At 38.7% G+C, this 26,279-nt stretch overlaps 4 protein-coding genes across 8 annotated transcripts in view; 2 read left to right on the top strand and 2 right to left on the bottom strand.

Moving 5' to 3' along the window:
- BTK (Bruton tyrosine kinase) overlaps positions 1 to 858 on the bottom strand; it is a 36,662-nt gene extending 35,804 nt beyond the window's left edge. The window contains exon 1 of one of the 2 annotated variants that reach the window (XM_079123998.1): positions 763 to 858. The gene's annotated coding sequence lies outside the window, so the exon portion shown is untranslated. Of the gene's footprint in view, positions 1 to 474; positions 713 to 762 lie in introns of those variants that run through there. The other variant, XM_079123997.1, reaches the window with a different exon arrangement.
- Positions 859 to 906: 48 nt separating this feature from the next.
- Positions 907 to 5,768, top strand: RPL36A (ribosomal protein L36a). The gene is made up of 5 exons (XM_079124000.1): positions 907 to 967; positions 1,382 to 1,487; positions 1,699 to 1,766; positions 3,293 to 3,415; positions 3,851 to 5,768. The coding sequence occupies exons 1-5, from the start codon at positions 965 to 967 to the stop codon at positions 3,869 to 3,871; spliced, it is 321 nt and encodes a 106-aa protein (XP_078980126.1). The 5' UTR covers positions 907 to 964; the 3' UTR covers positions 3,872 to 5,768.
- On the bottom strand, positions 4,930 to 18,514 carry GLA (galactosidase alpha). Its single transcript, XM_079123999.1, has 7 exons — positions 18,255 to 18,514; positions 10,137 to 10,311; positions 9,057 to 9,234; positions 8,422 to 8,513; positions 6,945 to 7,106; positions 6,559 to 6,756; positions 4,930 to 6,018 (listed from the first exon to the last, which is right to left on the bottom strand). The coding sequence occupies exons 1-7, from the start codon at positions 18,446 to 18,448 to the stop codon at positions 5,734 to 5,736; spliced, it is 1,284 nt and encodes a 427-aa protein (XP_078980125.1). The 5' UTR covers positions 18,449 to 18,514; the 3' UTR covers positions 4,930 to 5,733.
- A 202-nt stretch (positions 18,515 to 18,716) lies between these two features.
- HNRNPH2 (heterogeneous nuclear ribonucleoprotein H2) lies at positions 18,717 to 24,307 on the top strand. Of its 4 annotated transcripts, none has more exons than XM_079124420.1 (3): positions 18,717 to 18,863; positions 20,409 to 20,480; positions 22,103 to 24,307. In XM_079124420.1, exon 3 carries the CDS (start codon positions 22,155 to 22,157, stop codon positions 23,502 to 23,504), a length of 1,350 nt encoding a protein of 449 aa, XP_078980546.1. In that variant the 5' UTR covers positions 18,717 to 18,863; positions 20,409 to 20,480; positions 22,103 to 22,154; the 3' UTR covers positions 23,505 to 24,307. The 4 variants fall into 4 exon arrangements, with proteins under 4 accessions (XP_078980546.1, XP_078980548.1, XP_078980547.1 ...); XM_079124421.1 differs by having other exon boundaries at positions 18,723 to 18,851; XM_079124422.1 differs by lacking the exon at positions 20,409 to 20,480 and having other exon boundaries at positions 18,719 to 18,863.
- Positions 24,308 to 26,279: the final 1,972 nt, after the last annotated feature.

Below are 26,279 nucleotides of genomic sequence, written 5' to 3'. Positions count from 1 at the left end.
CTAAATACTGTTGAAATTGGGTAAATCACAACATTACATGGCCTCAATTTGTTAATCTGTAAAATGGGAATGATAGTACCATCTACATTCTAGAATTACTGCGAGAATTGTATGGAGACAATCCATTTTGAAGTTCAGCACTCTTGCCTTTCTCTGCTGAACTGTCTTGAAACCTAGTACACACCTGCTGCCAACTACACTGGGAAGGGAAGAATTGATGGATACATTCTTGGCCTGATTACTGCTATTGCAGGAGCTGAACAATTTCACTGTCACTTGTCATAACCTGCAGCAGTCAACTTACTCCCTCCCCTAAAAGGTGTTGCTTTAATAGGGTTCATTTTTCCTTTTCTTTAAAGAACTCAATCCATAGTTTTATATTTTGAGTATATTAGATTACTGTGTCTCTCCCTTACAACAGTGCCTGACACAGAATAGACATTCAATAAACATTTGTTGAATAGACCTACTGACCTCGTGATAAATTAATTAGAGCAAGTGGCTCCTTCCAATTCCTTCTTCAAACCAGCAGCAGTTCGCTGCGAAACATGTTCAGCATACTTGAGGTGAAACAGGAATGAAATGCAGAGATGGAGGGCCCCTGCACTCTACCCTAGTCTCTGCTTCCTTCAGGCACAGGGAGGCCAGAGAGTCTGGAAAGAGGATTGCTCCCTTCACTTAACGATACTACATAGTAACACCCGCCCAAAATGAAAAGTTGCAAAGCCGGGAGACAGGAGGGGTCGAGGAGCGTAGACCAACCTTTAGGTAAAGCCCTTCCTGAAGCTCCCGCCCTGGGCTAGGAGTTGAGTCCTCTCAGCCACCAGAGGGCGCTGCACCCCGAACCTTAGACTCTTTTGTGGCTCTCTCCGACTCCCATGAGGAAGTGCGAGCCGGAACCGCCTATATACTTCCGTTTCCGGCTCTACTTCTTTCTTTCCTTTCCGATAACGCTCCCGCAAACATGGTAGGACATTCGGTTTGGATCCTGTAACATCCAGCTTAATCCTTGCCAATGCTTAGACGGTACTATCCTGCCGTGGGTCCAGGCCGCTATGTGGCCCCCATATACCAATAAAACCCGTTATTATTGGGATCGATTCCGAAGAGACCAGGCTCTGGGGTCTGAAATTGAAGTGATGGGGTCAAAGAGGTAGACTTAGCCGTGGGCGAGGTTAATAAGCTGTCTTCCCTCTTTGGGGCCCAATGGAGGTCGCTGTACTTCTTGAAGCACATGAGACTGGACCACGTTTTGATCGTTACGTGTTAGCAAGGATTTAGAATTGAATGGGCGTGGGATTCCTCAGCTGCGGCTGAGTCAGTGAGGCTCTTGTGCCATTGTAGTCTGATAATACTCCCTTGTGAATGGTATGTTTACTAGGTGAACGTTCCTAAGACCCGCCGGACGTTCTGTAAGAAGTGTGGCAAACACCAACCCCACAAAGTGACACAGTACAAGAAGGGCAAGGATTCTCTGTATGCACAGGGTAAGATGTTTTCTGCCTAATTTGGTGTTGATGGGGCATTTGCGAAGCAGTGCGCTAAGGTTAAGAGCCCAGTGTCGTGTCCTTTCCGCCACCCTGCCCTCATATAGGCACTAATCTGAGAAGCTCAAGGTAAAACCCAAAAGACTTCCATGTGACTGTTGTGGTTTATGATCTGTAATGTACCATAACAAATAACTTTTCTTTTTCCCAGGAAAGCGGCGCTATGACAGGAAACAGAGTGGCTATGGTGGGCAGACTAAGCCAATTTTCAGGAAAAAGGTTAGTGGTTGTCATGAATTGATATGGCTCTTACTGTGGTAAGAATCTTGCATTTGTCATCTCTACTCCACACACATAGCCTTAATCTCAGCAAAGTTATTGCAGGTGCCTGCAGTGATACCTGTAGGCAGTGGAGCCGGGATGTCCTAGTTTACAGTACTGCACTGTTTACATTTTTTGTCCTCTTTCTCTTTCTGAAGAGGCAAAAATCGAGGATTATGTCCTATTTCCTAAAGCTCGAAGTGTTAGTACATCAGTAAGTCCTTTTCCCTGTTCCCTTTATCAGGTGTGAATTCTCAGCTCTTGATTGTACTAAGAATTGTTATTTGGGGCTGGGGTTATAGCTCAGTGGAAGAGCTTTTGCTTAGTGTGGTAAAGCCCAGTATTCATCAATTCCCCAGCATTATTAAAAAAAAAAAAAAAAAAAAAAAAACCAAAAGTCATTTGGCTTCTCTGTCTGCTACCTCTTTCATGAAGCCTTCAAATAGTCATTTAGGCCTTCCATTGACCTTAATAATATATTTGTTGTTCTTGGGCTGTTTTTCTTCTATGGGATTTGGCTACTTAAAGTAATTTGCACAGTGCCTGGAATATAGCAATCCATCCTGCACTGCATCTCTTACCACTTTTCTCCTCATCCAGCCTGGTTCCAGAAAATATTAAGGAGTGACTTCATTTGAGTTCAGTAAGTGGTATGACCTCAGGGTGGTTATGTAAATTGTCTAAAAGATGGAGAGGTTCTGTCTATGTCTTGATCTTTTGAGAGCTGCAAATGAGCAGCAGAACCTTGATGGGGAAGGCTTAAAAGTTGTATTAGGGGGCTGGGGAGATAGCCCAGTCGGTAGAGTGCTTGCCTTGTAAGCAGAAGGCCCTGGGTTCGATCCCCAGCACCCCAAAAAAAAAAAGTTGTATTAGTAGGGAGTGTAACTTGAGTTAGATAATCCACTCAAATGTACATGAATTCCAGAAAAGTTGTTCTTACATAGTTGCAAGAACTTGGTTCACTCCTTTTTGATTATATGAAATATATAGGAACTATGCATCAATCTGCTGAGAGGCCAGAAGCTCAAGGTGGCATAATGAAAGTATAATAAGCTCTTTAGGATATTTGATGTGACTGGATATTAGAACTTGATGACAGTTGGATAACCTGCCATTCTTTTTCTAGATTTTTAGATATTACTTTCTCCTTACAGCTAAAGACAAATGGCACTATCATTTATAAAACATTTAGTGTTGAACACAAAATACTCAAGATTTTTGAAAAAAGTGATTTTTTAAATTCCTTTTCTTTCACAAGGGATCAAACCCAGGGGTGCTTTACCCACTGAGCATTCTTTACAAATCTCTAGCCCTTTTTTTAAAAATTTGAGGCAGGGTCTTGGTAAGTTGCTGAGGCTGGTCTGGAACTTGAATTCCTGCAGCCTCAGCCTCCCAAGTTGCTATGATTACAGGTGTGTGCCACCATACCTAGCCAGAAAGTGATCTACAATGATTTACACAAAGGATTTAACTTTTTTTTCCAGGCTAAAACTACAAAGAAGATTGTGCTGAGGCTTGAGTGTGTTGAGCCTAACTGTAGATCTAAGAGAATGTTGGCTATTAAGAGATGCAAGCATTTTGAACTGGGAGGAGATAAGAAGAGAAAGGTACAATCTTATTTATAGCTTTAGTATGTTTAGTGTTGTGACCATTTCTGCTGATTTTATTGTGGCATACAGCTCAGGGACAGTCCTCAAAAAATTACTCAGTTTATACCTGGTGGTATAGCTTATGTATCCCTTGTCTGAATGCTTAGGACCAGAAATTTTTTAGGTTTGGGAATACTTGCATAGACTTGCATTGAGCATCCTTAAATCCAGTATCTGAAATCTAAAACTTACTAAGCATCAATTTGATGCTTAGAAAATTTTGATACCAGTGTAAGGTTTTTGGTGTTGGTTTTAAGTAGGAAAGGAAGAATGAGGAAACTTCCTTCAACATAGATAGCATGATTCTGTCTTTAGAAAAGATGTCATTGATGGAGTGGTGGTGGTTTGCAAAATACAAAACTCTTTTAACTTTTTTTTTCTGTTTTGTTACAGGGCCAAGTGATCCAGTTCTAAGTTCATTTTTTTATTATGAAGATAATAAAATGTTGAAGTTATCTTCACTTAATTTGTTTGCATTTGGTGTTTGGGAAATTTGTGCTTATGGTTTGGAATACTACATTTTGACTAACTGGCTGAGCTCATATCAGATGTGTGATTATCTAATTTGGCACTTTAGTCACTTGGACTTCCGAGGGATCCCATTTGCTGTTAAGCAAAAGTTATTGGTTCTTATTTTATCTAAGTAGAGATAACTGAGATAAACTCTCATACCTCTTTGGCACCTCAGGCATTTCATAGGATTTGCGGGGGGTGGGTTGGGTATATAGCTCAGTGGTAGAGTGCTGTTTGCCCAGCACATGTGAGGCATTGCATAACCCAGCACTGCAAAAAAAAATTGGCCCTGCTATCTAGGCAGAGTATATTATATATTGTATAATGTATAGTTCTTAGATCTTTAGACCCCCCTCCCCATTAACCATTATGACATGTTACATTATTTTTAAACTTTGGGGAAGGACTGTATTATGGGTTGCACCTGGGACTTCTTATATGCTAGACAAGTGCTACCCTTTTAAAGTTGATATTTTTATCATGTTGGGATAAGTGGAAAAAAAACTACATACTTCAGTGTATTAAGTGCCTTAAGAAACTTTAATCAGTGGGTCATGGTGGCGAATGCTTGTAATCCCAGCAGCTCTGGAGGCTGAGGCAGGAAGGTTGCAAATTCATAGCTTCAGCAATTTAGAGGCCCTAAGCAACTTAGCAATATCCTTGTCTAAAAATAAAATAAGAAAGGGCTGGGGATATAACTCAGCTTAAGTGCCCTTGGGTTCAATCTCTGGTAAATGAAAAAACAAATGAAACCTTATTATTCTCTCCATTTTAACAAATACCTCTTGAAACATCATTTGAAGTTACATATCCTTTTCCTCCTACATTTCAGTCTTACTGATTAGCTCTTCGTATTTCAGCAGCAGAACTATATGGTGAAACAAATATGGCACACAATCTGTCAATGGAAAGATCATTGGATAGATTGTACATCTATTCACTGATGAGTGTGTTTAACAATTTTATTCCAGATTTTATCAACTGGATGTTAGTCTACAGTTATTCCAGCATGCATTTTTTTTTTTTGTTTTGGGTGGGCCTTTTGGTACTGTTGTATGAATATTCAGGATGGGTGAGGTCCATAGTTCTGTTGGGAGGCTTGTAATAAAAAGGAGGTAGAAAAGGAGCAGCTGTCTACAGATTTGTTCTCAGGCAAGCCAGTTGTGAGAAAAGTAGAGAATTAAAAGAGTGACTAGAGATCACCTTGAAATGATAACCATGTCTGAATACTCTAGGTTTGAAGATCACTACCTCCTCACTGGGTCTTTTCATTTTAAGGGGTCATAATCTAGTTATTCTTGGTGAAAGCAAGCCATCTGTATTTGTTAGATGTAGATTACAGACACCACCAGGAATTTATCACAGTTCACCTGGTCATCTTGTCCTGAGATGGCAGATTTCATTTTCCCTTCGCACTAAAATTGTATGTAAAACCATCCAAGTACCTTGTTAGGCACAGTATAGTGATTTAACATCTGGGGTTTTGTAGTACACAGTGATGCCTACTTCAGGACTGAGGGTTAAAATGAATCAGCACCTTAAGCATCTTAGAATCTGGCATAGAAGTACCCAATAAATTAGAGATGTTACTTGGCATTAGTTTCAAAAGCCCTTCTCCAAACAGTTCTCTTTAACTTTTTAAGTAGCTCTTTTATACTTCCAACTTTGAGAAATTTTATTCAAGGAAATAAAAGTGCAAGTGGAAGAAAATGTAGAAAAGTGGGCTAGACACTTCAGAAAAAGTATACAACTAAAAAGTATATTTAAGCTTTTTGATGCAGTCTGTTTTTTCCTTCTAGCCGAAGCAAAACAGTGCCTGTGGGATTTATTCGAGTTTTTATGCTTGAAGTCCATTCATAGAACCCAAGCTGCATTTTCACAGGGAGGAGCTGTGTGATAAAGCAACCAGGATTACAGGCCACTCCTTGACCCAGGGAAGCAAGTGAGATGATGTAAGAACGAGGTCCACCGATTTCCTGCAGGTTTCTCATAGCTACAGCCCAGGCTAAGTTTGAGAGTGGTCGTTCCCATACCTCAATGTTGTTTTCCTAAAAAAAAAAAAAAAAAAAAGAGTGATTACTTGATAACTAGGAATGAGCTGCTTTTTTAGTTTGGCATTCAGTCATAATGTCAGAACTATCAAGCACATGCTGGTTGCAGTGTTGCATGCCTCATAAGCCCAGCTACTTGGGAGGCTGAGGCAGGTGGATCACAATTTCCAGACCAGCTAAGGCCAGTCTCAGGGTTGGGGATGTAGCTTACTGGTAGAGCATGCCCCTGGATTCCAACCCCAGTACAGGGGGAAAAGAGCACATGTAGGAATATAATCTTGTGTAACAGGACTACTTTGGAAATAGGTAATGGTTCTAGCAAAAAGCCTTATTACTGATGATGGCATAAAGATCAAGGAAAAACCAGTGTTCTTAAAAAAGAGCAGTCATTTCCTCATGTAACAGATTTAGGCCCACAAATGATCCTTGGGTATAAAAAGACTACCTGAAAATACATACCTAAAACAGCTGATTTGTAACCAGAGAAGGAAGGAGAACAAGTTCCTGAACTATTTTCTCCCACAGAACATTATTTACCTTTCTAAGGCGGTACCCCTGCTTGCCCAAGGGGTCTTGGTTGATGGCAATCACATCTTTATCCTGAAGCAGAGTTTTGGCTTGAGGACTTATGTGTCGGAGGTCATTAGACATGAGTAAAGGAGCCGCCATGATAGCCCAGAGGGCCATCTGAGTTATTTGCTGATCCCAGCTGAGACCAAAGTTTCCAATCACTAACTGGGACAAAAATGAGAGAAGGCCAAACATTTGTACAATTGCCTTGAACCCCAGAGAAAAGCTACTTTCTACAGTACCCTTCTCTTAGAACAGAAAGCCTCCCAGGAACTTTACCTCCATTTTCCTTGGATGTCAAATAGGAAACAATCCTACTATTGGTCTTGAACAAGGAGGACTCAAGTCCTTACCATATCTGGGTCATTCCAACCCCCTGGTCCAGCAACTTTAACAATTTTCTCTTGGTTAGAAGAGGTCCACTCCAAGATACTCTTTACACTTTCCCAAGAATCATAAACGTCAGCAAAATTTCTCCAGTGATTGCAGTACTGTCGGATTTTCGTGTAATTAGGCTGTGAAAACAGGTAAAAGTTCTGTTCACTTTCTATCATTCTTTTTAGATGAAAACAGCCCACTTTAGATGAGGCTCTTGGAACCTTTAGTTTACAGAATCAAGGTTTCCATGAAGTGTCAAGATTATAAGTGTACTTCAGAAGTAGGCAGTACTACTTTAATAAGGGATTAATATGACTTGAATACTGTTTATGCTGAAAATTTACCAAATGGTATCTACTGGCATTATGGAAGTTATTTTAATTTCCAAACTTTTGTAAAATTAACATGTATTACTTTTATAATCAGATTTAAATGATCTTAAGTAAAAATAAGCTGCAAATTACATAGTATTCCATTAACATAAAGATCTGAGTCCTAAGTATATAATTTGTTACTGGAATTAACAAAAAGTCTGTAGACAGGTGGAAGGTTTGAGGTGTAAGATGAGGAAAAGATGAGACTTGTAGGGCTTTTTAAGAAAATAGGAATTCATTTCATAACTATTACCTACCATATGCTAGCAATAACAGTGATAAAGTAGGACAAGTTCCCTGTCCTTATGAAATTTATATTCTGGTGGAGAGACATACAATAAGTTAATGGTGCCAAGCTTTTAGAAGGAAATTAAACAGGTTAATGTCATAATGGACAGAGGACTATTTTAAAGTAGTTAAGAGAAGACTTGTCTTGAGTATGTGGCATCTGGTCTGAGACTTGAATGTTAAGGAGTCTACCCTTTAAAAAGGCATCTGGGGGCAGATGTCTCCTAGCAGAAAACAACAAGCAAGTATAAAAACATTAGCAATGTTTGAGGGACAGAAAAACAGTGAAGTAAGAAAGGGCTATCATTCCTTGGAGGCTGGAAAAGCAAGTAAGGGCCAGGTCAATGGAGTTTGATTTTATTCCAAGTGCAGCGGGAAGCCAGTTAAGAAATTTAAGTAAGGAACTGATAAAGATGTGATTTTAAGAAGATAATGTTGGTGCTGCTTGGAAAACTGATGGAGGTGGGAAGAGGGCTGGAAGTAGATCAGGCTATCAGAGAAGTCTGGGTGAGAAATGTAAGTGCCTTGGGAGGCCATAATAGTGAAAGCAGAGGAGGGAAAAAAGTGAGCTGACTGAAGATATATTTTGGAGATAGTACTGGCAGGACTGATGATGGATAGGACATGAATGGTGAGCTAAAGGGAAGAATCAAAGATAACTTCCTAGGTGGTGGTAGGTTAGACTATAAATTACAGTAGTGGGGATGGTGAGGAGTGGATGGGCTTTAAGGGAATCTTGTCTTCTTCATTCTCAAGTTCTAAAAATTTAATTCTGGGCTCACTAGCTCACCTTATGAAAGGGCCACATATAAAGAGGCCACTCACAGGAGTATACAATGCTTCTGCCAGTCCTGTTCAGGGCCAAGGACATGTACTTATAACCTGTATGAGAAAACAATGGGTAAAATAAGGGAAAGGGAATTTCCATCTGGGTCTGTATGTTTTAAGAGGCTTTCTGGAAGGTCCACATTTATATTTTAAACCAGCAGCAGGGAAAAGTGGTTGCTCTGTGCTAAAATTGTGCATAATATTTCCCAGACTGCTGTTCTGAGGAGGTACTGCAGAGATGGTATGTAAATTTAGGAAAGGCAAGAATGAAGATGCTTATTTCTCTGTGACTATGTGACATTCTGGATTCTTTTCTAAATGATATTATAAAGAATTAAATCACTAAATTGTAACGAACTGTCAGAACTCTTTTGAGTTAAAAGTGTACAATATTAGCCATGATTAAGCATGCATGGATTCCACAAACGAATGAATGAATGAACCAACAAACTGAAAGAGAAAAGGTGGGAGTTGAGAAAAATTATAATATTATAACTGAATATTTTAAACCTGAAGATTAGTTCTTTGGATGTTCAGCTACCTTGGTCTCAAAGTTCTTCCCTTTGTTCATAGATAAATCCCTCGAATGAAACGTACCATCTGCCAAATGCTTTATACTGTCACAGTGACAACCATCAAATTTTAGCAGATCTACTCCCCACTCAGCAAAGGTCTGAGCATCAATGTCATAGTATCCAAAACTCCCAGGGTAGCCTGCACAAGTTTTATTTCCAACATCTGCATAAATCCCTAGCTTCAGTCCTTTGCTGTGGACCTGAAATGAGAAGAAAGAGTCACCACAATAGAGGGGCAATCAAGTAGAGAAAACCACTACCACTCCAGGCTGGGGAAACAGATAAGTGTGCTTCACCGGATATTGGAGTTTTTTTTTTTTTTTTTCCCATTATCTCCCCACCCCAGTTTTCCATATGAGTTTGTTGCAAGGCAAAGAACAAATCCCCCAATTCTTGAGAAAGTTCAAACCATACATGTTACCTACAGAACAGAACTGAGGAGAAAGCTGTCAGCTACTCTAATATTCCTGATGGAATCCCAAAATATGCCTTTCCAAGGACAAGCCTCAACTGTGTTCTAATGTCCCAGTTTTAGCAAGAATCCTGCTAAATCATCCCCTCACCCTTCACATCTTTTAGTAATTTTCCATCTACTGACCCCTTCAATCCTCAATTTGCTTATTGCTATGAATCTTCACTTGTCTTTTTTGCATTTGGATTTGAGCTTGGCTCTTTCCCCTACTGCAGTATTACTGAAAAAAATCTGTCTGTCACCTTTAGCTAGCATTGGGCTCTATTTCTCTTAATGTCCAAAATATTTTCCTTGTGTGTTCTAAAATTCTAGTTTATAATAAAATTTTAATAGCTGCCCAAAGCTTATATGGAAATATATGCATACATACAACAAGAACCAAGTTCCTTTTTCCTCCTAGAGAATTCAGAGGTTTCAGTAAAAGGAGAACTCCAAGATGGGCCTCATGAGCTATTGCAAAACATGTATCTGCTGATGGGATGAAAATTCCACCTGATAAGTCTTACAATCAGGGTTCAGATAACAGCAGCCATTCAACTCCCTAAGTGGCACGAGGACTATTTCTCAACAAGCTTCTATGACTAAGTGCTTACAGATCCCCGAATGAAAATGATTCATTTACAAACTCACATAATTAGCTAGTCTGCGGATCCCTCCAGGAAAGCGCTGAGGGTCTGCCTGAAGTCGGCCTAATGAATCTCTTTGGGGAGCCATCCAACAGTCATCAATGCAGACATACTCATAACCTGCATCCTTCCAGCCATCTGAGACCATGAGTTCTGCCATCTGCATGAAGAGCTGCTCACTGAAAAAGGAATTCCAATAATCATTACAATTCATTAGATGAAATTTGGGATCACACAAAAATTTTCAAGTCCAATAAGTGTGGAAGTAATCACAACTAATGTAAGGTAAAATTAACTGTTCTTTCAAAATTTCTTCCACCCTAAACACTTGAAACAAGGGGCTAGAGTAGTAGCATGGTGCTAGAGCCCATGCCTAGCATAGGCAAGGCTCTGGGTTCTATATCCAACACCATAGTAAAAACAAAAATAAAACAACAAAAACCCTCCAAAAAGTTAAAATGGGAATGAGAGAGCTGCTGCTGCCACCACAGGAACCTGGGTCCTAGAAGGCAGCAACTAAACCAAATGGCCTTTCCATCCAGGTATCCTGGAGAGCAGCTGTATAGACAACATTCTGCAAATGGGGCTTGACTAAGTTATTTGACAAAGGCAAGAGAGGGACTTGTGATTTAAAACTGCACAGCCCTTCTTTGTCTGACTGACCATGAATTCTCTAAAACACTGAGTTTAAAAGCATCCCCTGCTTCTTCACCTCCAAAAAAAAAATTCCCTGTACAGATATATTTTTAAGCCATAATGGTGGGAATGTTTTAACTGGACTGAAATGAACAATGCTATAGTAAAACTACTCTCTCCCCATATTTTTCTCCTGATCGCAAATTGCATATTTTCTAACCTCTTCCTATGTTAGTCTAGTTGAAATTGTGGTGAACACTGTACCAAATGAATGGGGATAGATTTTGGAAGCATCTGTTTAACTTAGTCTTTCTCTCTTTAGTGAGTACCTCTATTATCATTCTTCTCTTTGGAGTGGGGTGGGGGTCTGGATGTTGGCCCCAAGGAAGAATTAAGATTTGTTTTAATCCTGTCTGGTTGGCTTGAATTCTAATGCAATCTGCAAATGTAATTTTCTGCATGGTCATTTTATTTCTAAAGGCAGGCCCAGTGTTGCCTTTTCTATGCTCAGTACTCTTCCCTTCTGTTTGGAGGGTGGTTAGCTTTTGAGGCTATCCATTCTTTTATCCATTCCCCCCTTTTCGACAGCTAATTAGCATTCCTTAAAGTTATACCTTTTTGATTTTTTTTTCCTGCAGGTTTGAAAGGGGCTGAAGCACATCTATGGTTTCCCGGTATATAGCAAACTAGAACGCACATTTTTATGGCTTGGCTGGCAATGTTGAAGTATTTTTTTTTTCCTTTCCTCTGTGCTTGACTCTCCTTGCAAGTAATGAGGAATAACTGGAGAGCACATAGGGAGGGTTTCTTGGCTGATTACAATTAAGCCAGGAATTCACTGTGAAAATAAAGCCAAGGGTGGTAAATAAAACATGCAACACACAGCGTGCACTTTGCCTACTCTCATCAGTAGAAGAGCCCTTAGTGAGTAGTTGTAAAAGAAAATAGTAAATTTCTGGATACTTCCCATAGGGGAAGGAGGTCACTGAATGAAACTGGCAATGGTTGATGTGAAGAGGTATGATGCTTCTAATATAATCTGAAGAGTTGATCACCACTTTGGAAATACTTAAACGCTAAACAAGTACTGTAAAATTGTGGAAAATATTCTTTCCCCCAAGTTCTGCCAATTTCCTTAACTTTCAAGTTGCATTATTTGTGCCCATCAGCTTAGAGATGGAAGGCTTTTAAATGACAGCTGATACTGCAACATAGAAAACTATGACCAGGTTTGTTTTCCTCCCTTGATAGGGAATGGAGAGAGGATGGCTAATTTAAGCATCTGATTTAGCTTTAAGGGATAGTTTGAATTATTTTATAATTGTAATTTGAGGTAAAATTCTTTTTTTTTTGTTTCAGAACCTGAGATGGAAATAAATAGAATGCTGTATAGATAGCACCATAAGCAGTTTTCTGCTATTACAGAATTACAAGTTTGTTTACATAGGAAGTATTTATTGGCTTTCATAGACATGACTAAATTATTGCTACACTAGGGAAAATCTAGTTGTTGGACTTAATTTTACATTTATGCTGTTGAGGACTGAAGGGCAGAAAGTAGAGCTTGTCAGAAATTAAGCCTGCTTGGTAGTCATTTTGCAACTCCTAGATTTTAAGAAGATGCAGTTGTAAGTAATATTTAATGAGTGCAGAGTTGCCTGTTAGTTGTTTATTAGGAAAGTTTGAGAGAAAATGTAGCTGACTTACTTTTGTTAAAAAATTATTGGGAGGGGCTCAGTGGTAGAGCGCTTGCCTAGCACATGTGATACACTGAGTTCAATCCTCAGCACCACATAAAAATAAATAAATAAAATAAAGGTATTCTGTCCATCTAAAACAAAAAAAGTTTAAAAAAATGATCTGGGAAAGGAGTTGTCTCTGAAGGTACTCTTATGTAAGTATTATTGACAGCATTTAAGCAATGATTTAGAAGTTACTACAAAAACAATTTCCCCCAAATTTCTGCCAAAATCCTCACTTAAATGACCTAAAACTCAAATTATTAAGGATAAAACAGACAAATTTATCTGCATAAAAATTAAAAATTTTTGGAGGGCTGAAAACACCATAAACAAAGTTAAGCAGCTACCTTGGACAATATTTACAGCATATTTGAACAAAGGATGGCAGAAAACTCCTGAGAATTAGTAAAAACAAGAGATGAATAACCCAACAGGAAAATGGGCAACACATTTCAGAGTCAAAGAAATACAAATGGCGAATAATCATGCCCATTTTCACTTTTACAAAAAGAGGCACAAATACAAATGAGATGCCATTTTCATCTAAAAGTTAGTTAGGTTGTAACAGGACCCTGAATTGGTTGGAGAGTCAGAAGAGAATGCTGCCTTATTTGGCAGTCTTTTTTTTTTTCTTTTTTGTTACCAGGGATTGAACTCAGGGGCACTTGACCACTGAGTCACAATCCCAGCCCTATTATCCTCCTGAGCTGTTGTGATTATAGGAATGTGCCACTGCGCCCAGCTTGGCAGTCTTTTTGTATCATTTCTAGGAATTTTATCCTATGGATAGTGATATTACTGCATAAAATGTACGTTTATTGCTGTATAGTCTGCAATACTGAAAAACTGTAATGAACCTAAATTTCTATCAGAAGAGAACTGGTTAAGTTGAACTTAATGGAATACTATGAAACCATGAAACTAAAGTAGATTTATATATTCTAACAAGGAAAGGTGACCAGAATATTTAATTTTAAATCAAGTAAAAAACTTCATATCTAACACAGCAATTTGTATTTTAGACAAAACACAGACTTGTGTTCAAATGCATAAATACATCTGGAAGGCTATACAAGCAAGCACTGAATAGTGGGTGTCTCTGGAGAAGAGCAGTCAAGTGAATGGGCAAGGTTATTGGGGGGAATGGATTTTACTACTTTTCTTATGCCTATCTTATGGTAGATTTTTCTTAAAACTAAAAGCATATGTTTTTGCAATAAAAGGAACAAAATAGGAATGAGGGATACATAAGGAAATTGAAAAGGGTATTAGAATTATGAAGAAAGTTTAGCAGAATAAGAAACTGTAAAGTTAATATAATAAGCAGCTCCTTTAGATATCAACACTTACCTGTTTGGAGAAAATTATTCCATTCACAAGAGCAATTAAGAAGAAACAGAAAAAGCTAAAATAAACTAAAGATAAATTTAAGATACATATACTGTCCATATGTTAAAACTATGAATGTTCCCAAATTATTTGAATAATTGGAGAAACATTATTTTGCTCTTGGATAAGAAAACTCAGTATTTTTGAAAAGCCAACGTTTTTTCCTGCTTATTTCAGACTACATTCCACATATCAGAGCAAACATTCAGCTTTTGGCTTTCTGGGTCTGGCTTATTTCACTTGGCATGATAGTCTCCAGTTCCATCCATTTACCATCAAATGCCATCATTTTATTCTTCTTTATGGCTGAGTAATAGACCATTGTGTATATATACCACATATTATCCATTCACCTGTTCGAGGGCACCCTGGCTGATTTCACAGCTTGGGTCTTGTGAATTGTGCTGCTATAAACACTGATGTGGCTGTGTTACTACAGTATACTGATTTTAGATCTTTTGTATATATATCGAGGAGTGGGATAGCTGGATCATATGGTGGTTCCATTCCTAGTTTTTTGAGGAATCTCCATACTTCTTTCCAGAGTGCTTACACTAATTTGCAGTCTTACCAACAATGTATGAGTGTACCACTTCCCTCACATCCTCATCACCAAAGATATATATATATATATATATATATATATATATATATATGTATGTATATAAAAGTAAGTAAGAAAGGTCAGTAGAGTAGAAGAAAGGGAACAGGGGAAGATAGGAGGGGAGGGGAAGGGGAAATACTAGAGACTGAATTTGAGCAAATTATATTCCATGCTTTTAATTATGTCAAAATGAATCCTAATGTTATAATGAAAAAGAAACAATAAAAAATTAAAAAGCAAACTGACCTTATGAACTCTTTCTATATTTAATAAAACCCTGAGAAATCCCAAAAGAACTTTTTAAGGAACTTGGCAAAAAGATTAAAAAAGTTCACCTGAAAGAGTAAATGTGTACTTTCTATAAAAATTAAAGACACCTAGTGTAGTTTAGAATTAGAATACAAAGATTAAAGAACTTTAAGAGAAAGTTTAGAAGTAGATTCAGTCACCTGATACCATGAGACTTTTTCCCCTCTAAAATATGGTAAACTGCACTACACACTTCTTATAAAAGCCCAAGTTCAGTCAGGTGGAATGGCACATGGCTGTAATCCCAACAACTCGGGAAGCTGACACAAGGATCACAAGTTTGAGAGCTGCCTCAGCAATTGAGTAAGGCCCTAAGCAACTTAGTGAGACCCTATCTCAAAATAAAAAAGGGGTGATGTTATAGCTAAGTGTTAAGTGTCCCCGGATTAAATCCCCAGTACCGAAACCAAACCAAATCAAACCAAACCAAACCAAACCACAACAAAAAAACCAAGCTCACCTTCCCTTTTGTGTAATGTTAGTTCTATCTAACTAAGCCAGTGCTCCTGATTTATAAATCTATTCTGCACTCAAATAAAACTGTCTTTGCTTTTATCTGAACCATGTTTAATATTTCTTGGTATCCAGACCCCAAAGCCAGAAATCATAAAAGAAATGATGTGCCTGATTACATACATTAAAAAAAAACAACACATAACAGGAATCCCACCTGTATTCCCAACATATGGTTGATCAGAACAACAAAAACCCAGACATTCCAATTGAATAGGGGACTGACACAAAGGAGCAATCCATGAAAGAAACAGCTGGAAAGAGTCGATTTATCATGCGAAAAGATATTCAGCTTTGTTAGTAATCAAAGAAATGCAAATAATAGAGGCTTTGTGGTAGAGCACTTGCCTAGCCTAGCATGTGTGAAGCCCCTGGGTTCCATACCCAGCATCTTAAAAAACAAAAAAGAAATGCAAATAAAAACACCTACAAGATTGGAAAGGTTTCAAAGAATAACAAAAATATATTGTTGGCCAGGATGGAGGGAAACAGGCATTCTTACACACTGTTGTTGAGAATGCACATTTGAAAAATCTTTGGGAAGGATAGTGTGACATGTATCAGAATGGACATAACTTTGTGTTCCAGAGAAGACCTGCAGGGCAAACGGGACTACTGGAATCCACAGCAATCATTTCTTACACCCCCGCAGAAAGAATTTCCAGCAAGTTGTTCAGAGTAATAGGCAGGAGTTTACTAGAGAGTGGGTGAGATAAGGATGCATACTTTAGGGTCATGTCTTAGAGTCTGAGGATTATTTTTTTAAAATTTGGGTTTCTTTGTTCTTGTTCCAGTTTTTGCATACCCATAGAATGCTAGAATGGTTTTTATTCTTTGAACAGCTCTCAGCAAACTTTACATAACCCCCTAAGAGACTTATTACCCTTTGTACAGACCTCAATAAACTTTGTGGTGGTTGTGATTACTTAGCTACAAAGGGAGGGTCATGGAGACCTGGTCTTAAGAGATAAAGTTTTGAAACAATAGTTCTTTTAAGGGGTTATAACAAATTATGACTGGGGTTTGACATATCAGTCCCCATTTCCCCAACACTTGTCTGTATAGATAAGGTTTCCTGTTATCCCCAGTTCTGTGTTCAAGGACTCTCTTTTTGATATATCTGTCTGATGTTCTCCCTGGAAGTTATGGTTCTTTATTGTCTATCCTTCCCATATTCACCCGTTCATGGCTAAACAATCTATCTAACATCTGGATCCAATAATTTGGGTTCTAAGGAAAAAATTAGGTAAAAATCAGATGATGTATAACATTTGAAGAACTAAGTTGCTAGCAACAGAAAAACAGTGACTTTCTTAAATGGGGATTACTTAAATAAATTATGGTATATGCAGACAATTTGCATTTATGAATCTCTTATTTTGTGCCAGGCACTCTACTCTGCATATATCTAGAAAAGATATGTACTTTGCCCAAAGTCACATGGCAAAGTAACAATGAGATAAGATTTGAACTCAGGCAGGGTCCCAGAGTCTAGCAGTTAACCACTCATGATATAAATGTGATACACATTTTAGGGAAAATAATGAAAAAAAGAAACCGAAGTTTTCATTTACATAGAAAACGGTTGCAAATATGCCATAATTTAACCATGATTATTTCTGGATTGTGAAATAGGAATTTTAATTTTCACTGTACCATATTTTACCATCTACATTTGCTGCAATGACCATGCATTGGTTTTACAACCAGGAACAAAAATAAGGCAACCATCACTTTAAAAAAAGGAAAAGCTCCCCCTCCCCCCCAAAAAAAAAACAAAGGAAGAAATCTGGGATGTGCATCTGTGCCACACACACTGTATGCTAAAGTCACAGCAGACTAACTGAAACTTAAAGGGTCAATTACTTGTGATGTCTGACCAACATCCTCACTTTATCTGTAAATAACATTCACAGGAATAACTTATGGACGCAAAGAGGTACTACAACTACTGCCTTTAGAGGGGCCTCTGCACCATGGGTAACCTTATTATGTTTTCAACAATATCAGTGATTCTTAAGTAACCTTTTCTAGATCATGAATCCCTTTGAGAATATTAAGAAATGTAAAGACCCCCTTTCCAGAAAAATACACATATTCAAATTTGCAGACTTAATATCTATTTCCCATGGATGCCATTTGCTCAATCTAGGGGTCAGGCACTGTGTTACATACTTTTTTTTTGGGGGGGGTGCTGGGGATCGTGTGTTACATACTTTAAATGGGTTAATTTCAATGAAAGCTCACCAGTGTGAGATAGGAATTCAACTTATAGCTCTCTCTCTCTCTCTCTGAGTCAGTTCCTTGAGGTAAGTAATGTTATTCCAATTTACAGACAAGGATGATGAGGGTCAGATAGGTTAAATACCTGTTTAACCCAGCCTCAATATCACCTTTGATGTACTACGTTCCACCAGGTCAACTTTCCAGCTTGATTGCACACTCAAGCGCGAGGGCTGATGTAGATTTCAGAGAACCCATGGCCGTTTTAAAACTCTCCAGTTACACCCAAGGAACCCATACCCCCAAAAGGAGAAGAATTGGCACGAATCTTAAGTTTCCCAGTCTTCCAACCCACTGCAGCTGTGCTTAGGGCTGGCTGAAGGCTAGTGTCAGGCAAAGACAGAGAAGAATGTCACAAGAAGGGTCTGAATATAACCACATGTTAAATGAAGAAAGTCCCTGGCTGGGTTACCTGACAGGGAGAGCGAGAGGGAGTGAAGCAGTTGCCGCTGGCTGGGCTTCTAAACAAGGAAGGGTCACCAGAGAAAAGTTTAGAGCAGTTTGCTGGGGATAAAAAAAAGCAAACAATAGTAGGGGAGTTCTTCCTCTGGTTCAAATATTCACGTTGAGACCCTCCATTCCCCCAAACACATCCAGATAAACATACGGAAAAGTGAAGGGAAGGGGGCACCCAATAATCTGATACCTGATGCAGGAATCCGGCTCTTCCCGGCAGTCGACATTGCACATGAACCGCTCCCAATGCAGCCAGCCCATAGTAGGTGTTCTCGCCAAGCCATTGTCCAGTGCCATGGCCCCAAGGTCTCTCCAAAGTACTAGGGTCGGGAAGTGAAGCGCAAGCACATAGCCCAGCCACTGATCCTGGCTCTTCAGCTTCATCGTCACGGTGATTATGTGATACAGTTTTCTGTGGGTAACCTGGGCTTTTAAGTTTAACCTGAGGGGCGGACCAATCACTGATGGGCTATTAAATAATGACGTTATTGTTTCTCAGGCAACTGGACGGTTATTTCCAGAGTCAGACCAATAACCAATCACGTAAGACGCACAGCTAACCAATCACACTCTTCCTTTCTTGATATTGGCCCGCCCTATTTCTATACCAGAAGGAAGTGCGGCACCTTAGTGATCCCGAGTTTAGGCCGAGAGTTGCTCACGTGACCGAGATCTCACATGACGTAGGCGCTCACGTGATCAAACGCTTACGTGAGCAGAAGTAGTTCTGGTCGTCGTCTACCGTCTCGCTATAGCCGTTTGAGGGAAGAAGGAGGAAAATTACCCGGTATTGTTAGAGGTTGGTGTGTGGGTGGGAGCTGGGGATTCGGGGATGGTGATGTTGAAGACCAGAGCGGGGTTCGGGAGCCGCCTCCGCCTTTTTCGTTTTCGGTTTTCCCCTCCCCCCGCTCCCCCTCCCCCCTCCCCCTCATCTCAGTGCCGGGAAGCCGCCTTCGCTGCGCCTGGTGGGGAAATGGTGGACGTTCGTGACTGTGTGTGTGTTTTTGTACATCTGTTTGTCTGGGCCGGTCTCAGGAAACCCCCGAGAGGGCCCGTAAGGTGGAAAAGATTTGAAAACTACGGCACTGAATTAGGAAAAACCGATATTGATACCAGTGGTCTTGAGTGCTGGTCCATCCATTCAGGCACTTATTCTACTGCCTGATTGTATGTCGGTAGAGGCCTCAAGTGAATTAAGTCAGTAGAGTCCCATCCAGGCAAATGCTGCGTGCCTGACTGGGGCGCCCAGTAAATGCTTAGTTGAGTATTTGAATAACGTTTATTTTCTGCTTATAACAGTAATTACATGTCAAATTTTTATCATTTAAAAAATAACAGTATACTTCATAAATTTTAAACAAACGTAATTTGTCACTATTCAACCTTATGTCATTAAGTTTTTTTTTAAAGTGTGTGTATAACATACGTAAATACACAAAATCTTAACTCACAAATGGAATCCAAGTTCCACTTCAGGCAAGTGTTCTGGAGGCCTTCCCAGGAGTTGTAAGGAAGCGGGACCTCCAGCCACTACAGAGGGGCTATTAAGCGGTAGAGTGCTGCACGGCGACTTCTTCATTATTCCAGGGGTGATCTGTCACTGAGATCTAAGGATTGTTTGTAGGAAAATGGTTTTCACTGGAGTTGCAGGACCATAATGGGCAATTAGTAAATGTTTGAATTGAATCCTCAGTGTGGTTTTATGACAGTTATTACACTTCGTACTTTCTTTTCAAAAGGCCCAATGTTCTGAGACCATGTCAGATAAGCTATCCACATACAAAATTAGAAAATTTTATAAAATTCGCTGTGCCAAATCCCAGAAAGGCAAATATTTTTATTTTTTTGTTACTTTTTTTTCCTGAAGTAAAAGTAATTTTTCTTTCTGTGGAAAATTAAGATTCACACAAATATGAATAAAAAGGAAAAAAGACCCATGAACCTACCCCTCAGAGTAATCACTATAAACATTTGACATCATCCCCATACATATTTTTAACATTGTTATTTTTATTCCAATAAACTGAGTTTAAAGAATTAAAACCTGTATGGAATTATGTAGTATAAAAAGTGAAAGTCCCGCTTTATTTACCCTACTCTTCAGTTGTTTTCTTATCCTCAAAAAAGTTTGTATTACATACTAATAGGTCTTTTTACACATTTACATACATGCTTGTACTTTAATATAAGTAGGATCATACTATATATTCTTTAATGTATTTTTGAAATCTTTCTAGGTCAGGGAAAATTGATCTTTTATTAAATGGCTGCAGAGCATTCCATTTTGAGGATACAGTATAATTCATTCTGCCATTTTATTGATGGTTATTTTCTACCATTACAGTGCTGCAGCAAACATTTTTGTAAGTAGTTTTGTTGACCAGATTCCTGGAAGAAATTCTAGCAGAGTCAAAGGGTATGTGAATATTTATTTTTTACATAGTTGAGATTATAAAATAGCTGTAATCTTGGGTGATTTAAGATTATTATAACATGCTATTCTCATGTTAAATATTTTTATAACTTTTACGTAAATTTGTGATACTCTATTTTTCTTGATTTAATATATTTCAGGGAATATATAGTTTCACAAATCTTGCTCTAAATTTCAGTTCATTTCTGTAAGGTATATAACCTGAAGTGAACTGTCAAATAGTGTGATAAATATTATAGCTTTCCAGAATACTGTTAACTATTTTTCACTCCTCTAGCAGTGTACTAGTTTGTGAACCCCTGAACAGTATTATTGTCACTGTTTAATTTTCACTATCTTGATGGGTGAAAAATGGTGATTCTGGTTTTAACTTATTTCTGATAATTAATGAAGTTTGAAAATTTCCCAGACTCCACTCCTGTATCTTCTTATCCCTGTATTCCCCTTACATTTAATGTTACTAAGTCCTACAGAATCCACTTTTTAAATATGTGTGTACAATATTATCTTTTTCCTTCTCACCGCTGTTCCCTTACTGAATCTCTTAACATATCTCTGAGAGACCATTCTGACTAATCTCCTGCGTTTCACCTAGACCCCCTCCTGTGTGAGTGCCACTGTTGCCTGGGTGATCTGTCTGAAAGGGTTTATGACGTCACTCCACTGTTTAAAACCCGTTAGAGGCCTTAGCATTTGTATATGAAATCGGGCCTTTGGGATCTGATCTCCACCTTGCCATCTTTTCTTGCTTTTACCCCTCCTATTTATGCTGTCAGAATTAAAAAAAATTGTTTATGACTCCCTGAATGGGTTAGGTATCTGTTTCATTTAACAATTCTGCCTCCAACTGATAGAATTGACCAACTAGTCCCTCCTTTACACTGTCCTTACACTCTACAGAGTTCTCTCATAGCAGGTATAATGTATATTTGCACTTACATTTTTAGTGAAGACTGTCCCTGTAGGACCATAAACTCTTTCTGGGCCTATTGATTCTTGTATGCCAGAGATAAGTACTGGACCTGGCATCTAAAAAAATGTTTGGATACAGAAATTCCCAGTAATGTCTTTTTACTGTTTATCTTTTAGGCCTTAATATTTCCCAGGCTTTATTGATTTGCATACATTCTTTATATAATAAGGATATTAATTTATTTCTTCCAGGTATCTTCTCATGTTTTGTTTTTTAATTGTTTAATCTTTCATCTAATGAAGTTTTTCATTCTTATGTAATCAGATATAGCCATATTTTTTGTTGTCCACTTTCACTGATTTTGTTGCTGTTAATTTCTGAAGCTTTTTTTGTATGATGTTTATACACAGAAAACTTAGAACATACAGAAATGTCCAAAGGGAAAAAATCCCCTGAAACAAAAAGTTCCTGTAATCCTAGCACTCAGACATTATCACCATTAATGGTACTTGACACAGAATAGGCATTGAGTAAATAATTGCTGAATGAATGGGTTAAAAATTTGGTGCAGTCTTTTTTTGTTTATAGGGATTTTTTTTTTAAAAAGCTACCAGTGTAATTTAATAGTTTCCTTTTTTCCTATATTGTGAACATTATTCCATGACAGTAGTCTTTCTAATTTTCTTTTCAGCCACATTGAAATTGCATTGAGCCAAGCTTGCCAGAAGAGCCCAACAGTCACCATGATGCTGAGCACCGAAGGCAGGGAGGGGTTCGTGGTGAAGGTCAGGGGCCTACCCTGGTCCTGCTCAGCTGATGAAGTGATGCGCTTCTTCTCTGATTGCAAAATCCAAAATGGCACATCAGGTATTCGTTTCATCTACACCAGAGAAGGCAGACCAAGTGGTGAAGCATTTGTTGAACTTGAATCTGAAGACGAAGTGAAATTGGCTTTGAAGAAGGACAGAGAAACCATGGGACATAGATATGTTGAAGTATTCAAGTCCAACAGTGTTGAAATGGATTGGGTGTTGAAGCATACAGGTCCAAATAGTCCTGATACTGCCAACGATGGTTTCGTCCGGCTTAGAGGACTCCCATTTGGCTGTAGCAAGGAAGAGATTGTTCAGTTCTTTTCAGGGTTGGAAATTGTGCCAAATGGGATGACGCTGCCGGTGGACTTTCAGGGGCGGAGCACAGGGGAGGCTTTTGTGCAGTTTGCTTCACAGGAGATAGCTGAAAAGGCCTTAAAGAAACACAAGGAAAGGATAGGGCACAGGTACATTGAAATCTTCAAGAGTAGCAGAGCTGAAGTCCGAACCCACTATGACCCCCCTCGAAAGCTCATGGCTATGCAGCGGCCAGGTCCTTATGACAGGCCAGGAGCTGGCAGAGGGTATAATAGCATTGGCAGAGGAGCTGGTTTTGAGAGGATGAGGCGGGGTGCATATGGTGGAGGGTATGGAGGTTATGATGACTATGGTGGCTATAATGACGGGTATGGCTTTGGGTCTGATAGATTTGGAAGAGACCTCAATTACTGTTTCTCAGGAATGTCTGATCATAGATATGGAGATGGTGGGTCCAGTTTCCAGAGCACCACAGGGCATTGTGTACACATGAGGGGGTTACCTTACAGAGCCACTGAGAATGATATTTACAATTTTTTCTCACCTCTTAATCCCATGAGAGTACACATTGAAATTGGACCAGATGGCAGAGTTACTGGTGAGGCAGATGTTGAATTTGCTACTCATGAAGATGCTGTGGCAGCTATGGCAAAAGATAAAGCTAATATGCAACACAGATATGTGGAGCTCTTTTTGAATTCTACTGCAGGAACAAGTGGAGGGGCTTATGATCACAGCTATGTAGAACTCTTTTTGAATTCTACAGCAGGGGCAAGTGGTGGTGCTTATGGTAGCCAAATGATGGGAGGGATGGGCTTATCCAACCAGTCTAGTTATGGGGGTCCTGCTAGCCAGCAGCTGAGTGGTGGTTATGGAGGTGGTTATGGTGGTCAGAGCAGTATGAGTGGTTATGACCAAGTTCTGCAGGAAAACTCCAGTGACTATCAGTCAAACCTTGCTTAGGTAGAGAAGGAGCACTAAACAGCTACTACAGAAATAAAAGCTGTGCATTTATGGGAGCTGAATAGAATGGGAGGGATGTCTAGTATATCCAGTATGATTGGTAAATGGGTAATAAAATTGATTCTGATCACTCTTGGTCAGCTTTCTTTCCTTTCTTCCTTTCTTTCTCCTTTTTTAAGAAAACAAAAGTTAAGTTTAACAGTTTTGCATTACAGGCTTGTGATTCATGCTTACTGTAAAGTGGAAGTCAAGATTGTTTTCAAACTTTAAGCTCAGTAATTTTGAACACTGAAACATTCATCTAGGATGTAATAACAAAGTTCAGTATTGACCATAACTGTTAAAACAACTTTCAGCTTTCCTCAAGTTAGTTATGTTGTAGGAGTGTACCTAAGCAGTAAGCATATTTAGGTTAAAGCAGTTTCACTTATGTTAAATGTTGCTCTTATACCACAGTACATTGAAAACTTCAGATGCATGTTGAGAAACATGCTTTTCTGTAAAACTCAAATATAGGAGCTGTGTCTACGATTCAAAGTGAAAACATTTGGCATGTTTGTTAATTCTAGCTTTTGATTTAATATCCTGTAAGGCACGTGAGTGTACACTTTTACTTTTTTTTTTTTAAGATCTGGGACAATTTTGAGCTGTAATACCAATACTTCAGGAGTTTGGTCATGTCGTTTGTATGAAATTCTGAGGCTTTGATTTAAATATTTCCTTGTATTGTGATTTCCATTTAGATGTATTGTACTAAGTGAAACTTGTTAAATAAATCTTCCTTTTAAAAACTGGAAAAAGAATCTTGTATAGCTTGATTTTTTACAATGTTCTATTATATGGGCACACTAATAGATTTTAATATTCTCTGCCATTGAAATTGAGTTTTAAATTTTAAGCTGTAAACAATATATTAGCATTTTTATGTATACATAATTGTATATATTATTATTATTTCTAAGATATATTCCTAGAAGTGAACTTGGTGAATCAAAGGTAAACATATTTTTAAAACGTTTGATTTGTCTTACCAGAAACTTTACAGTACTTTGTCTTTCTCCTGGGAGTGCATGTTTGATTATTCCCCCCATACCCTCTTTTTTTGTTTGTTTGTTTTGGTTTTTGGTACCAGGGATTGAACCCTGGAGTGTATAATCACTGAGCCACATTCCCAGGCCTTTTTATGTTTATTTTGAGACAGGGTCTTATTAAGTTGCTTTGACTTCGATCCTCCTGCTTAAGGTTCCTGAGCTTCTGGGGTTACAGGTGTTACTCCCACATCTGGTTCTATACCCTTTTTAACAATGTACATTATTCATTTTGATGTGTGCCAGTTTGTTAGTTGAAAGTGATATTCTATTGCTATTTTAATTTGTATTTCTTTAATATTAAGATTTAACATTTTCCTGTTTCTAAACTTATTACCATTTCCATAGGACTCTTAGAGACTTTTTACCATTAAACCACCCCTTACTTTCAGGTTTTCCAAGGGTATCTAAAGCTTGTTTTAAACCAGTGATTCTCCAACTTTATCATGCATCAGTTTTGTATTCACAACATATTAAAACATTGCTGGGTTCCAACCTTGGAAGTTTAAGTAGTTCTGGGTGGCACCCAAGAATATGCTGATATTGCCAGTCTCAAGACTATGTTTTGAGACTTGTCACAGTTCTCCAACTGCTAAAGGTCCAACAATGAAAGAACAACTTTAAGATGAAGCCTCCTTTATCATCCCTGATTGCCTTCCCTTTGTTTCCTGTAGCAAGTAGTTTATAAATTTTTTTAAAATTATAAGCCACATATTTTTTTATTATATCTTGGACCTCACATGAGGATTTCAAGTTGTCATTGTGGCCTCTCTATCTGGGTGTATATTAGATTTCTGTTCACATCACAGTGGTCGTTAACAGTTGAGAGTCTGTTAACATCAGGTCTCAGACCTCCAGTCCTGGATACCCTCAGATCAGTACCAGCTGCATCTGAACTACTACAGTAATCTGTAGATCTGACTACCTCGGAACTAGACTGTAATCCTTAGGCTGTTTAAGCTCTGGAACCAGAGAAATACCCTGAAATAGAAACTAAATAGCATATACTAGTTGACCCCATTTTATTCAGGGAGACTTCATTGAGTACCATTTCTGGAAAAGCCTTCAAACTGAGGATGCAGTGGGAGATTTGAGATTCTCTTAGGATTTATAATTTCTGTAGTATTTGCCAGGAGTCAGGAATGGTGGCACACACCTGTACTTCCAGCAACTTGGGAGGTCGAGACAGGAGGATTGAAAGTTTGAGGTCAGCTTGGGCAATTTAGGGGGAACTTGTCTCAAAAGACAAAAGACTAGGGGTGTAGCCCAGTGGTAAAGCAACCCTGGGTTCAATCCCCAGTACCACAAAACAAAACCATAAAGACAACAGTTGGCAGGAAAGCAAAAAAAAAATTCATTTTGACTCTTCTTGAGCTAGTTATCTTGTCCTCAGTCCAGCAGGAAGCCTTTCTCAGAGGGTAAACTAGGTGTTTTTGCTTGCCCTGCTGTTCAGTTAATTTTCCAGAAGTTTCTTCAAGTATGAGCGAAGATTCTCCAGTTAACCACTAGATGTCACCAAAACCCAGGAAAGGATAGGCTGAATCCTGAGATCATAGGTGTTTGTATCTTTGTTGGGTAAGAAAAACTCTAGGGTTCTAGGAAGCAAAGTAAAGAACCTGGAGGGCAGCGGTTAGTACTAGAGCTCTACAAAGGAACATGCACACATAGGCACATCCCGCCACCACTG

This window comes from Sciurus vulgaris (assembly GCF_902686455.1).
Source record: "Sciurus vulgaris genome assembly, chromosome: X".
In the NCBI taxonomy this organism is placed as follows: domain Eukaryota; kingdom Metazoa; phylum Chordata; class Mammalia; order Rodentia; family Sciuridae; genus Sciurus; species Sciurus vulgaris.
Note: the sequence above shows the minus strand (reverse complement) of the source record. Positions and strands in the feature narration are given on the sequence as shown.